The sequence below is a fragment of the Morchella importuna genome (assembly GCF_003444635.1).
Source record: "Morchella importuna strain M04M26 chromosome Unknown Morimp01GS003, whole genome shotgun sequence".
NCBI lineage: Eukaryota > Fungi > Ascomycota > Pezizomycetes > Pezizales > Morchellaceae > Morchella > Morchella importuna.
In genome coordinates this window covers 973,991-986,702 of record NW_025763400.1, presented here as the reverse complement: position 1 = coordinate 986,702, position 12,712 = coordinate 973,991, and the positions used below count along the sequence as shown (strand labels likewise).

At 44.9% G+C, this 12,712-nt stretch overlaps 3 protein-coding genes across 3 annotated transcripts; all 3 read left to right on the top strand.

Moving 5' to 3' along the window:
- Nucleotides 1–2,870: 2,870 nt before the first annotated feature.
- On the top strand, nucleotides 2,871–6,278 carry LAJ45_01771 (uncharacterized protein; the record flags this gene model as incomplete). Its single annotated transcript, XM_046111364.1, has 8 exons — nucleotides 2,871–3,028; nucleotides 3,095–4,315; nucleotides 4,389–4,746; nucleotides 4,815–4,884; nucleotides 4,957–5,172; nucleotides 5,275–5,427; nucleotides 5,473–5,511; nucleotides 5,563–6,278. 8 exons carry the CDS (start codon nucleotides 2,871–2,873, stop codon nucleotides 6,276–6,278), a joined length of 2,931 nt encoding a protein of 976 aa, XP_045975308.1.
- A 972-nt stretch (nucleotides 6,279–7,250) lies between these two features.
- Nucleotides 7,251–10,319, top strand: LAJ45_01770 (uncharacterized protein; the record flags this gene model as incomplete). Its single annotated transcript, XM_046111363.1, has 6 exons — nucleotides 7,251–8,551; nucleotides 8,881–8,882; nucleotides 8,941–9,010; nucleotides 9,079–9,128; nucleotides 9,180–9,655; nucleotides 9,711–10,319. 6 exons carry the CDS (start codon nucleotides 7,251–7,253, stop codon nucleotides 10,317–10,319), a joined length of 2,508 nt encoding a protein of 835 aa, XP_045975307.1.
- A 1,566-nt stretch (nucleotides 10,320–11,885) lies between these two features.
- On the top strand, nucleotides 11,886–12,151 carry LAJ45_01769 (uncharacterized protein; the record flags this gene model as incomplete). The annotated part of the gene is made up of 2 exons (XM_046111362.1): nucleotides 11,886–11,963; nucleotides 12,020–12,151. The coding sequence occupies 2 exons, from the start codon at nucleotides 11,886–11,888 to the stop codon at nucleotides 12,149–12,151; spliced, it is 210 nt and encodes a 69-aa protein (XP_045975306.1).
- Between the last annotated feature and the right edge of the window lie 561 nt (nucleotides 12,152–12,712).

Genomic DNA, 12,712 nt, shown 5'->3' with positions numbered 1-12,712 from the left:
ACTGTACATGTACTCGTCTACCAGCATAAGAATTCTGCCGTACAAATAATCCTTGACTTTGTCACTCGCATTTTCTGGTTCTTATGCTGGTAGACGAGTACATGTAGGTACGTGTGTAGGTACATGTCAACTATGTAGCCTACAACAGGCTCTTGAAAGTGAAAGTGCAGGAGCGGTTGGAAACGGCCTTGGCTCTCTTACAGGGTCTTATCAGACAAGTTCAGAACTAGGAACTACGAGAATTGGTCAGCAACTTCAGTTCAATTGACCTTTTGACTACATGTACTTGAGAATTTATATACTGATAAATTCTATTCGTACTTAGAGTTAGATGTTACACAGTTTGAAATCATGGGAAGAACCACAGCAACTAGCTTGCCAAGAATATATATTATGGTACAAATTCGCAGTCTTGGCAGAATTCTTACTATTCGTGCTTCCCGAAGATGTACTAGTACTTCCTAGACGTAAATGGTGCAAAAGAGTCTAAATTATACTGGAATAGCCTCTTCCAATCCATTCTTAACTAGTTATTATATTGGATTCTTTTGGAGCACCCAAACAACAGCCTTCTCCGACCCGTCCATGAAGCATTCCTATTCGCTAAGCATTAATTACAAGTCAGACTATGATTACATGGCGGTAGGTATTAGTCAGTTATGAATTGCGGGGTACCACCCTTGATAACATGGACCACAAAACACCACTGATGAATATGTGCGGTCATGCCAGAGGAGTTGCGCGAGCAGCGGCGAAAGAGTTCTCCCACCCGTCTGGGGTATTAGTTCGCCCTACCCGCCGACGGAGCCATACCCATCATCAAGCAGCGTCGACCACCCGATCGATCCATGGTCCTCCTCCCCCAAAACCTGTGGTGCATACAATAACTCCCCCACATTTTTTTTTTTTACTCTCTCGTGGGTCAGGCTTACCCCAAGGCAATGTTCACCGCTCCTATATATTGAAATTATATTTCTCAAAATGGTTATAGAGTCCTTTTTTTGCGCACCGTACCTGCATTAGCTTGCAAAGCGCACAACCGGATAAATCAATCCTGACCAGGCATATGGGAATCGGTGATGGGGGGCATGTCAATCCTTGATTCTTAAGGAGCCCCTTCAAGGACCCGAGGCAGACAGAAGCTATGATAGAGGAGAGTCGAAGAACAATATTGAGGCATAGGAACGATAGCCATCACACTGAGCTATCAATAAGGTTATACGCCTCGGCAAATGTAGTCAACTAATCATCAACATGTTGTGTTGCAAAACCTTTGTCTTTATCCAGGCACCTCAAGTCATCCTAGCAACACAAACATCTTGACAGACCCCCATCACTCGCGGGATACAAGGCAAACACCTCAGAGGTTTACCATCCCACTCGTTTCGATTGGCCTCGTAGCCCGAATCCGATTTGTCATGAATTCGAACCTCCAACTTAAGCCAACTTCCCACATTTAATAACGGCCTGTCAGACATAACCCCCACCAGACTCGGACTCTACCACTCACGCATAACCTACTTGAATATTCCGCTGATCTGGCCGATAACTAAAACCCATACTTCTGTCACGGATAAATAAGGCTGCCCAATGCTGTCTATCAGAAGTTCTAGTACATGGGGGCCAAGTGCGAAGTGCAGCCCGACAGTTCGTAACGGTGGGGGGATAATCTTTTAGTTGGTGGGATATTTAGATGAGGGTGGCGTATGTGGAGCGGGGGGTTGTGGAGTGTGTTTGAGGTAGGCTAGCCACGCGGCCGAGTAAGTACATCAGCATGCAGATTGCGGGGTGTGTGTGTGTGTGTGTGTGTGTGTGTGTGTGGCCAAATTGGAATTGTTCTCCATGACCAGCAATTGGCCTGAAGGGAAGAAGAGCTCGGGGGCTTTTTGTATTGTTTCTCTTACAAGATTTTCTGTGCCCCTTGACCGTACTAAAGTGATATTGCCACTGGCAGAGTCTGGCGAGTGATTTGCTGTGAAGCAGAGGGTTTTTGTTTTTTGTTTAATTCATTAATTGTGAAGCAGAGGGTTTCGGAGTGTAGGATCTTTGTTGAGATATAGATGGTAGATAAGACCTGTAACCAGTGTCGACCCTCGCTAAATTAAGTGCAAAACTCCTTATTAAGATGTAGGTGCATGTCATACATACCTTGACCCAGTGCGAAGAACGCTCGTTCAGCTCCATGTAACTCGGGATTGCATGATCTAGTAGTGTGCGCACATTCATATTTGATCTCGACCATAAGCAGACTCATAGTGAAACAGAAATTATGTACATTAAGTTGAGTATGGGTTGGTAGAAACATTACTGTCTATGTGTATGTATGACAAGGTGGTACAGGGTGCAGCTTGCGTAACCTGGACTTGAAAGCCCTAAAACTCCATGGCAGTAGCTCAATGTGTTTGGTAGTACACATGCATCTAGTCCCTGCTAATTCTGATAATACATAGAAAGTGCTGATCTAGCTAGCAGTGAGCATCGGATCCATAACCTACATGTATGCATCGGCATGTTCGATACGTGTGAGACACTAAGACTATATACCTAGTGGCTGTAAACATCTGAATTTCCTATCGCGGATAGTAGGTACATGTAAGTATGATCGATCACTAACCCAAATCACAAAGGTTGTACGTGACTTCGCACATTGTACGTAAAACTCGATAGCTGAGTTATATATATTTACATGTATAGAGTAGTGATATATAGAGTAGCGTACCGTAGGTTTATATATAGGGCCTTTTTCGCCCCCTCAAACCATCATATTAGCACTTTCTAGTTTATCACTTTCTAGTTTATCACTTTAATTAGAACTCTCATCTTTAGATCGTTCTTAAATCTAGCCACTATACTACCAAATTCCGAATCCGATGGCTACCAATTCTGAGAGCAGTAGAAATATTACCAGGACTTCCGGGATTCATCCTCGTATGATTTTCGTAGCCAGGACCACCCTACCACACGACAAAGAGGCAAATCCGCGTCCATATCTTGCTATCAAGAAGATAAATAATCAAATTATAGCACTGTACGTTGTTTCGTCCTATGGTGATATCTAGATCTATTATTGTACCTAATTAACAATAATTCGCAGGCCCTTGACCTCACTAGAAAAGAGGGTGACCGAGAATGAGACCTACAAAGAGATCTGTATCCGTCATAAACGTAGTGAATGGGACTACTTTGCTATATCTCCCAACACAAACATCTACAATGATAGTATCTCGCAACCACTTAGTTCCGAAGTACACAAGTATAGCAAGGGCTGGATCGACCTCATTACCCCCATGACTATTGGAACAAAAAACATCGTTACCGCAAAGCGTGTCGACGAGATATCGCAAGTCGATTTAGAGAAAGTTATTGCTGCCCATGTAGCTCGGATGGGGTTTCAACAAATTGGTGGTGGTGGTGGTGGTAATGGTGGATGTTTGGGTATCGGTACTCGAGTTTCGAATTCGGTTCTGGCTCAGGGTTTTCAAAAAATCCTGAATATAACGAAAACCCTTCTACATGCCAGTGAAAACAAGGAGGCAACACAGGGAGAAAATGAGAGGAGGTACGCGGAAGTGATCAGTATATGCAATGATTTGATTGTAACATACCCACCCTCACCCCCACACGAAGCGATAAATCCATTAGATATACCTATAAGTGAAATTGATCTTCATGATCAGCTCCCTACTCGAATGGGCTCGAAAAGACGGCGAAGAAGGAATACAAAGTCGAGTGGGACCTGTAACGATGGTCAATCGGAAACTCGCAGAACTGACGACCCAAATGGCGGAGGCGGGCCAAATGGAAGGGGGCCAAACGGATACGGGCATGTTACCTCCCATGCTGAGAGCAAACCTCGGGCGGGAAAGAGCACAGGCGGTGAAAGCAAAACTTCAGCACAGAATGCAAGCCCTGTACACTGTGCAAACCGAAATCTCGCAGGTGAATGGTCCGACGCGGATTGGCAGCTTATAGAATACGGAGACGGAGACGGAGACGACGAGACTTCTACTGAGGAAATATCAGAGGAACCCTGGCAGCTGTTAGATTATGAACTCTCATACTGCGACTCCGATTCAGACTCATATATTTCTTCGTCTGAGCTTGATGGTCCGGATGTTGAGGATTGGAGGGAGTCCTTGCCTGATCCGGCCCAAACTTCATCTACAGACGCCGCTGTTACCGTACAGAATAATCGGATCCTCATGATTATGCGGTATCTTGATGCACTGAGGACATATAGGAGGGGCGAAGAAGGGATGCTTGATTCTAGGGCCCAAGACTCTCCAGATAAATCTCTTTTGTCTTCAAGCGAAATGTAAGCCCCTAAACATCAGAGGTTTGATCGGATCGTACTAATCCTCAAGGCTTAAACCTGGGTGCATTATAAGTCCGCCAGAAACCAATAGTTCAGACAAATCATTCACCAGTACCGAATCATCAAGTTCTGAGAAAAGCTTGCTTTCAAACGCGATGGGGAAAAGGCCACAGAAAACATCTACCACCATAAACACTACCTGTTTCAAATGTAAGAAAAATATCACCACTGGAACTCACGACAGTAAATTCTCCGTCGAAGCTTTCTGCGAGAAATGTAATAGCAGTGCCAATGTAAGCCTACTTCAAACTCCCTTACCATTACTGCACCAACACCAGAGCTTCAATGAACAGGAGGACGGAAATGTAAATGTGCAAGACAAGTATCGAATCGGGCGGACCTTTGGAGAAGGCTTCGACAAGTCAATCTTGGTATATGAACTTCAATCCTTGATGATTCAATGACTTATAAGTTCCTGACATGATATATATGGTGGTAGAAGAAGTCTCCTCAAGCCGTATTAGCGAACAACCGGTACTCGGGTCTAGTAAAACGAGTGTTGATGCAAGGTAAATGTTTTGAAATTCGGGGGTGGGGTTAGGGCCAAGTAAGCCAACTAATAAGAAAGTAATGCGTTCAAGCGAACCTCAAAGAACGGAATGTGCTTGCGGAATCATGCTCAAAAAGTTCCGCTTTTAGGTTTGTGTTAAGAGAAGAACACACCGACGAGCAAGAACTCGATAAGATTGGGAATCGCACAATAGTTAGTAGTTGCCAGTCGGTGCTTGAGGGGGAACATGATGAGGATATTCTTTGCTTTCTGGATGGAGCAGGTTATGTGGATTTGGGTAGAGATGGTGAGTCATTTAACTATCCACATTGTGAGTCTGCAAGCTCAACGAGCAGGCATAATTGAATGGAATCAAAGCTCACATCAACCATTTTTTTCTTCTTTTCAGAATACGGGGTTGATTGCATCGCTTTAAGAAACTCGGCGAAGAATGAGCTTTCAAGGGTCGAGCACGACACAAAAACAAAACTCCCAAATTTTCCTTCCTCTGCCTTGGGGGTTAGAAGTCAATTTGGACAAATATCATCCACCAATACTGCAGGTCAGTTTAACCTAACCAGAATTTATAAAATACTAAGTCTTTCAGGTCGACCGTCTGAAATTGGAGAGGCGTGCCAACTCTTCGGTTAGTAACAATCTCAAGTCAGAGTGTGTGTATAAGCTCACAAGTCACTAGACAGATCTAGAAGCAATACCTCAAAAAGCTTTGAATCTGGACAAACCGACCGGACTCAGGTCCAACGATTCACCTCTCCCGCTCTGCAGTACACAACGGCTATTCAAAGACGATGTGATTATCTCCTTCGTTTGATCAATCCAGCACAAAATTCACTACCCCCTGTGCACACCATAGCCAAAAGACTTCTCGAATACGTTTGCTCGATCAAAAAGATTTCAGAAACGGGTGGCTGGAAAGATGCTGATTGTTTAGAAACGCTTCAATGCACCATCTTTCCAAAAGAATACCTGCCGGCAAACTCGGATGTACTCATTAATCTGCTTAGAAGCTATCCGCTAACAGATGGCGACCCTGATATTCAAGCTCTTGCTAGACTTTCTCTTACAAACGATAGCGACCTGTTACTGGAACGGATAAACTTCGCGCTTCCAAGGACCCGTGACGATTGGCTAGCAACAGACAACGTCTGGAATCAGGAAGTAGTACAGTCTACATCAGAACAGCGTCTTCTTCTTCAGCAAGATGGAATGATTAAGTGGATACGTTTCTTGATGTCAACCCTTGGACTAGGAGAAGCCCATACTAGAGAGTTCATGGGAGAGCAAGGATCTTCAAAGATTGAAAAAGACTTGTTATGTCTTCTTGATAGCTTAGGAGCAAATTTTGAGTTAGCTGTTGAGAGCGGAAGTGGGAAAAGGGATGGACAAAGGTAAGAAGAACCTATATTTCTCATACATAGTACAAGCATGTAATAATTTTTATTTTAGGAAAATTCCGTCTATTGAGGACTTAGAAGAGGATATATTAGAAGAGAGGGACAAAAAGTTGAAATGCGAGAATGAGCAATGTCGAAGGTGTAAGTTTATGGAACGAGACCGGTGCTTTTCGAATACTTCCTGTATAAATAATTGTAGTAATTCTGAGGACTGTAATTATGGAGAAGGGTTGTGACTACGTCATGAAGATATTTATTTTATAAAACTCCTTAAACAATGTCAACGTGCATGGCCGTCGTCAATGCAATAGTATGTATGATTCCGAATATTACAATGCGTAGTACTTGCAGCGGTTACCCAGTTGATTCTTCGTATCTGCGCTCGATCTAGTTAGAAACGTATGTACTTATATAATTATTTAGACTAGAGCTTCAATATGCTTAGTTCCTAGCTGGAGTATTAAGGTAAGTTTATAAAGCACCTACAGTATTTTTTATGATAGTACTGAGCAATTACATATTGTTCCACACTCTTTCTGTCCGCAATATTTTCTTAAACCAGTTTGCCATTTGCAATCTCGAGACTAGGGTTAGGTATTTATCCTATAATATAAAAACCACAACCCCCATATAATTGTCGACATCACCTGGGATTTATACATTCTAATTTGGTACTTCATAGCTACCGCTTCATAGAATCTAACCCGGTACCTTCCAGAGCCTAATCCACTAATCATGGATTCTAATTTGGTTAAAAAACATTCGAACCCTGGCCAGCTTACTGGTAAATACATGTAGTGATTTTATGATATCATCATCACCAGCTTGTAATGTCATTTGACCTTGACCTGTAGTCTGAGGTTTCATTGTCCTGAGGCTGAATGATGATGACTAAGCAACACTAACTAACTTTCGGCACTGCGAGTATATGTACCTACAAGTGTCAACTAAGTAAACTGTGGCCTGCAACATGGCCTCTCCAGAAGAGCCAGTCGGAAAGGCATCAGCTACAAAACCTTCTCAAATCCAAGTTATTCAGGAAATCCTTCCATCAATTAACGACTTTAAAGAAATGATGCTCGCCAACGACTTCTCCGGTCAAGATAGTGCGCCCCAACCCTTTGAAGGGATAACCGGGAATGCAGTCAACAGACCAAGAAACTCTGAAGATTTGAACGAGCTCGGGGATAAGAGCAATACTGAAGATAATCTGGGACCTAAAGATATGCCAGTGGAAAGTACTAGGAAGAATAAGGAAAAGAGAAGGCTCAGCTCTCAGACTGTGGTTTTGCCAGATCAACAGACCTTGTCGTCAGATAGCTCGGCCTGGGTCTCTGAAACAGAAGAACTCCAAATTATTCAGCCCCGTGGTAGATCAAAGAGTAGGGGTAATTCCCTTTCAAATTGCGCCTCTCAAACGAACTCAAAGAAAGCGCAGAAGCTTTCACCGGCCCGGCTTGGTGAGCTATTACACGATACACCAACAACATTTTCCATCCAACCGTCGTCCCAAGATCAAGTACCACCCCTCATGTCTACTATTACCTCTCCAACAAGGCACAGATCTATAACAAACCCAACTACTACTTCTCCGAATGGTGTAAAGGGTCCGCCATTCGCACGACCACAATTGTCGGCCTTGGACCGAACATTATCTGCACCTACGGGTATGAGACGAAGCAGATCTTTCCCCCGAGCGCTACAGCTAGATACCCAGAGCTCCCCTTCAAGATTACCGCAGTTACAACAGCATCAACATGGAAAATCAGTGGAAAAGGGAGGAAACCCAATTTCTCCTCAAAGAAATACAATACATTCAATAAAAACCGTACATTCGAGTGCTCCTAGTTCGCATTTATCACCAAAGTCTGCTTCAACTCCCTCGGCCCGCAATAGCGCACCTAATCGCCGCGATTTTAACAGCCCTCTTTCTGGTCATGCTCCCACAACTACCCATCTCTTGAAAACTGCAACGCCTACTCCATCGTCATTTCCTCCACTGCCCTTGCAGACGTATCTCTCACTTGCGCTCTCATCTCCTACGTCCCATGCTAAGCCAACGACGTTTCCTTCCCCGCGAGAGCCTGGACCTACCCCATCAACAAGTACACATTACCCTCCCCAACATCACCCAGATGACTCGGCGGCCATTGCATTTGAGCGAATAACAAATTTCCTTCTCCTACCAGGCAAACTTGAAGGGGCGCTATGGTTTGGGATGTTGGCCTGTCTTGACAGTTGGCTTTATATGTTTACGATTCTCCCACTTAGGTTTGTGCGAGCTCTTGGTGTTCTGTTCGCCTTTTGGTGGGGAGGTATAAAAAGTTCCTTGAGTTGGGGGAAAGGATCACGACAAAGGAGTAGTAGCTCCGCAGGCGGGAGTGAAGGCAGTTCACCTGAAGTTTCCAAAAGAGAAACTGTAAAGGGAAAAAGGGTAAAGGTCGTGTCAGATCTACAGCCAAGTCATAAGGCAGATATATTAAGAGGTTTGGTCGTATTCACGAGCTGCTGGATTCTTATGAGATTTGACGCTAGTCGAATGTATCATTCTATCAGAGGGCAGAACGGTATTAAGTTATATGTCATATATAACATGCTAGAGGTATGCATACCTATGGTGGATTTGTTGGAACATTGCTTCTCAGAATTATTCCAAACAGATCTCTGCACTGTGAACTGCCCAACTAATTCGAGTCGTGGCTTAAGATCAGCGACAGATTATGCTCTGCGGTAGGGCAAGATATTTTTGAATGCCTTTTCTCGAAAGAAACCTTGGAAAGAGGCCCAGATGGACGCAGCAAGGTTCTAAGGCCGCTTGGATTTTTCTTACTTGCATTGGTCTACAACAGTACTCTCCCTTGACTTTCGAGACATATGATAACACTGCTAATTTTAATAGCATTACATTCTACAGCACTTTTTTACCAAGTGATAACGCTCAATGTTGCCGTAAACTCATATTCTAATGCTCTTGGGACTCTAATACTCTCTGTCCAATTCGTTGAAATTAAATCAACAGTTTTTAAAAAATTTGAGAAAGAAAGTCTTTTCCAATTGACCTGCGCTGATGTTGTAGAACGTTTTCAGCTATGGCTCATGTTGGTCATTATTGCATCACGGAACCTAGTTGAGGTTGGAGTGTGGTCGCTCGCCGGCGCTGACAGTAGCTCCAGAAGTAGTGGTGGAGTCTTGCCTAGAAGTTTTACTATTTTTCCTGAGTGGACAGGTCAGGTTATGGGCCCTTTCTTGATAGTCCTGGGCAGCGAGATGCTAGTTGATTGGTTGAAGCATGCCTATATCACCAAATTTAATAATACCAGACCAGCCGTATACGAACGGTTCTTGGATGTGCTTTGCAAAGACTATTACTCACATGTACGACCAATCCTCCATCTTATCTGATATTCCAGGCTGATAGTTACCTCTTCAGGCTTTCACAGATCAAAACTTGACCAAAAGGCTCGGTTTGCCCGTGATCCCATTAGCATGTCTTTTTATTCGTGCAAGCCTTCAGACTTATCAAATGTTTCTTGCAACCCACGTGCCCTTACCTCTCCCTTCGGCAACAACATCTCTCTCAGAATCCGACGTATCGCCAGTAACGACAGCCGCTCTTGCCAATTTCGACGCTATACTACGTCGCGCACTAGGCGGGTCGCCGTTCGGGGGAAGTACGGGTTCATCACCAGAATCGTCCTCAGACAACCTGTTTGCCATTGCCATGCTACTCATATTCTTCCTTGGCTTCTTCCTGGTCTGCTTGGCGGTCAAGCTTGTGCTTGGGATCTGTCTCCTCACATTTGCGCGTAAACGCTACAAGGGTATGAAGGAGCGTGCGGGAATGAACTTTATGACTGGGGCGAGAAAGGTTGGTGGTTTTGGGCTTATAGATGTTTCGGATGATCAGAAGAAGTGGATCTATGCGGATGACCCGGCGGGCGAGAGGGCGATGAAGGAGAGAGAGAATCGACCGCTGCCTAGGGAGATCAACCTAGATGATGTGAAGAGGTATAGCATGGCTGCTAAGAGGATATGGTAGTACTGGAGGGTCTTGTTTGCTCAAAAATGACGGGGACTGTGATTCTGGATTATTCTATGATTGGCGTTTTTTGATTCGGTCAGTGGGGAAGGGATTGTATACGAAAAGGTTTAGAAAAAGCGGATAATCGGGTACATGTATGTAGCTACATGAGTTATGATGATGATTTGATGCGTAATTGAAGTCGTTAGCAGAACCCTTGATTCTGTACTAGTAGAGAGAAGGTTGGGCACCATGCTTGGGGGAGCCAGTTTCGCCTGCCAAGACACTGCTCTACAGGTATGTACCCAGGGGTGCCGGAAAGTGATGCAACGACTCAATTTACTACTCATGATTTCAACCACATGCAACCCAACTTTGACTTTAACGAAGCAGCAATATATAGTATGTAAAGTAAAGAGAATATGAAGAATTCATCAGTCACATCAAAATGAAAGAAATTACATGTAAGGTGGTTGCGAATTCACTAAGACCTCACACTATATTTCCAAGCCGTTGCATCACTTTTGGGTATCCCCCCTGGGTACAGTTTTATGATTAGAGCCCTCATATCACCAGTGTATGTCGTTCCGATAACTCCAGTTGCAAGTGAGTAACTGTCAGGGTCATCGATAAATTTCTGAGATAGTGAAAAGAACCGGTGTAGTGTGGAAGGGCCATAGCCTTTATCATTCACATTGTGCTACTACTACGTGCATACACGGGCGAGGCTCAAAGGCTTGAGGTGCTTTGTAACACTAGAAGATCTTGCATGTAACAACGCACAAGGACACAAGCACAAACACAAGCAATGCCTCGCCAAAGACACACAAGGCAGCCTCATGGATCCATCCATGGACATGCCGACCTCGCATTCTCTTGCGGCCCTCGCCAACGTGGACTGTCCTGTCTGTCTACATAAGGTTACGCAACACCCACATCTTACTGGATGCTCCATCCAAAGTCCATTTCTATCTACTCTATTCTCTGCATATATAGGAATATCTATTTTTGTTCCTTGATTACTCTACTGCCACCCCCCCCGCGCCCCCGCTACGGATCCCTGTACATACTATCGGATAACTAATGCACCACTCGGCCCGCTCGCTCATGGAGCTACTGCAGGTACGGCGTTCCCTGGGCCGTGCTGGGTAAAGTATGACTTGACGTCTGCCGGTTCTTGCCATGGGAAGGGAGGGAGGGAGCTGCATGAGTTCCCATCAGGGACCAAGACCAAGACCAAGGCCAGTGTGGGGGAAAGGCGGGTTATTTAGCAGAGCAAAAGAGCCGTTTTGCCTTGGCGTGCGAGTGATGGTACATGATCCGCGCGGCCTGTCGGTACTAGTTTAACCCTGTTGCTGTACTTTGAGGACAAGCTCTATTACATGAGCTTACTACATGTGGCTACATGTACATCTTGTACAATACATACATGTATGTACAAACACGCCTATAACGCCTACAACCCGCAAGGCAAGGCCCACAATGCAAACCTACTAGCTAGCCCCCCTTCTACCATAACAACGGTTCGGCCGCTCCCTTCCCTTCCCCTCCCCCGCATAATCCTTCGTGTTATTACTCGGACAGATGGTACTGGCACTCATCTTCCTAGCCCTGCCAGACTCTGGTGCCGAGGATCCCAAGGACCCGGGGAAGTGGATAAAGGTTTGGGTCTTCTGGAGGGTAATGTAACTGTGAACTGTGGGTGGGCTAATTTGTAGACTGTGGGCTTTGGGCTTTGGAAGCCCTATGCTTTGGCGGCTACGGCTCCAGCAACAAACCCTCCCCGCGGCCTCCACTCGTCTCCTGCGTTTCAACTCAACTCATGTCCCCGCCGCGGCCTCATCTTCTAACTACTACCGAGGAAAAGACATCCAGGCCAAGGACCATCCGTACGGAGTACCTACATGTACCCTTGTCTGGACTTTTGAGCACGGGTTCTGGGGGGCCAAGACACATGACGCAATGGGTAAAATGGGCACTGTTTACATACCGACCGACCGAGCGTTGACAGATGCAGATGCCGATGCAGATGCAGAGCGTGTCTTGAATCTACCAGTGCAGAGCTCGTGCCCACTCACCGGGTCTAAGATTTTGAAGGCGGGGCGGATAATTGTAGAAATGCGCACGCCCCCTGGTCTGGCTAGTAATTAGTTGAAAGCACCGGTCACGGACAGTCACTCGCGGAAGTGGGAAAAAAAAGAATATCTAGATTGCTTCCCTCTATAGCTCCTCCGACTCCAAAATATAAATAAACAAAAATAAAAAGAAATAAGCGATCCATGGCTGAAAAGGCCGTGTGCTGAAGGTATATACGCATGTGGATAGATAGTGAAAAGAAAATATCCACCACATCACCCCAATCCAGGGGAGAATATAAAAAAAAAAAAAAAACAAGGCAATTTTGCACCGCC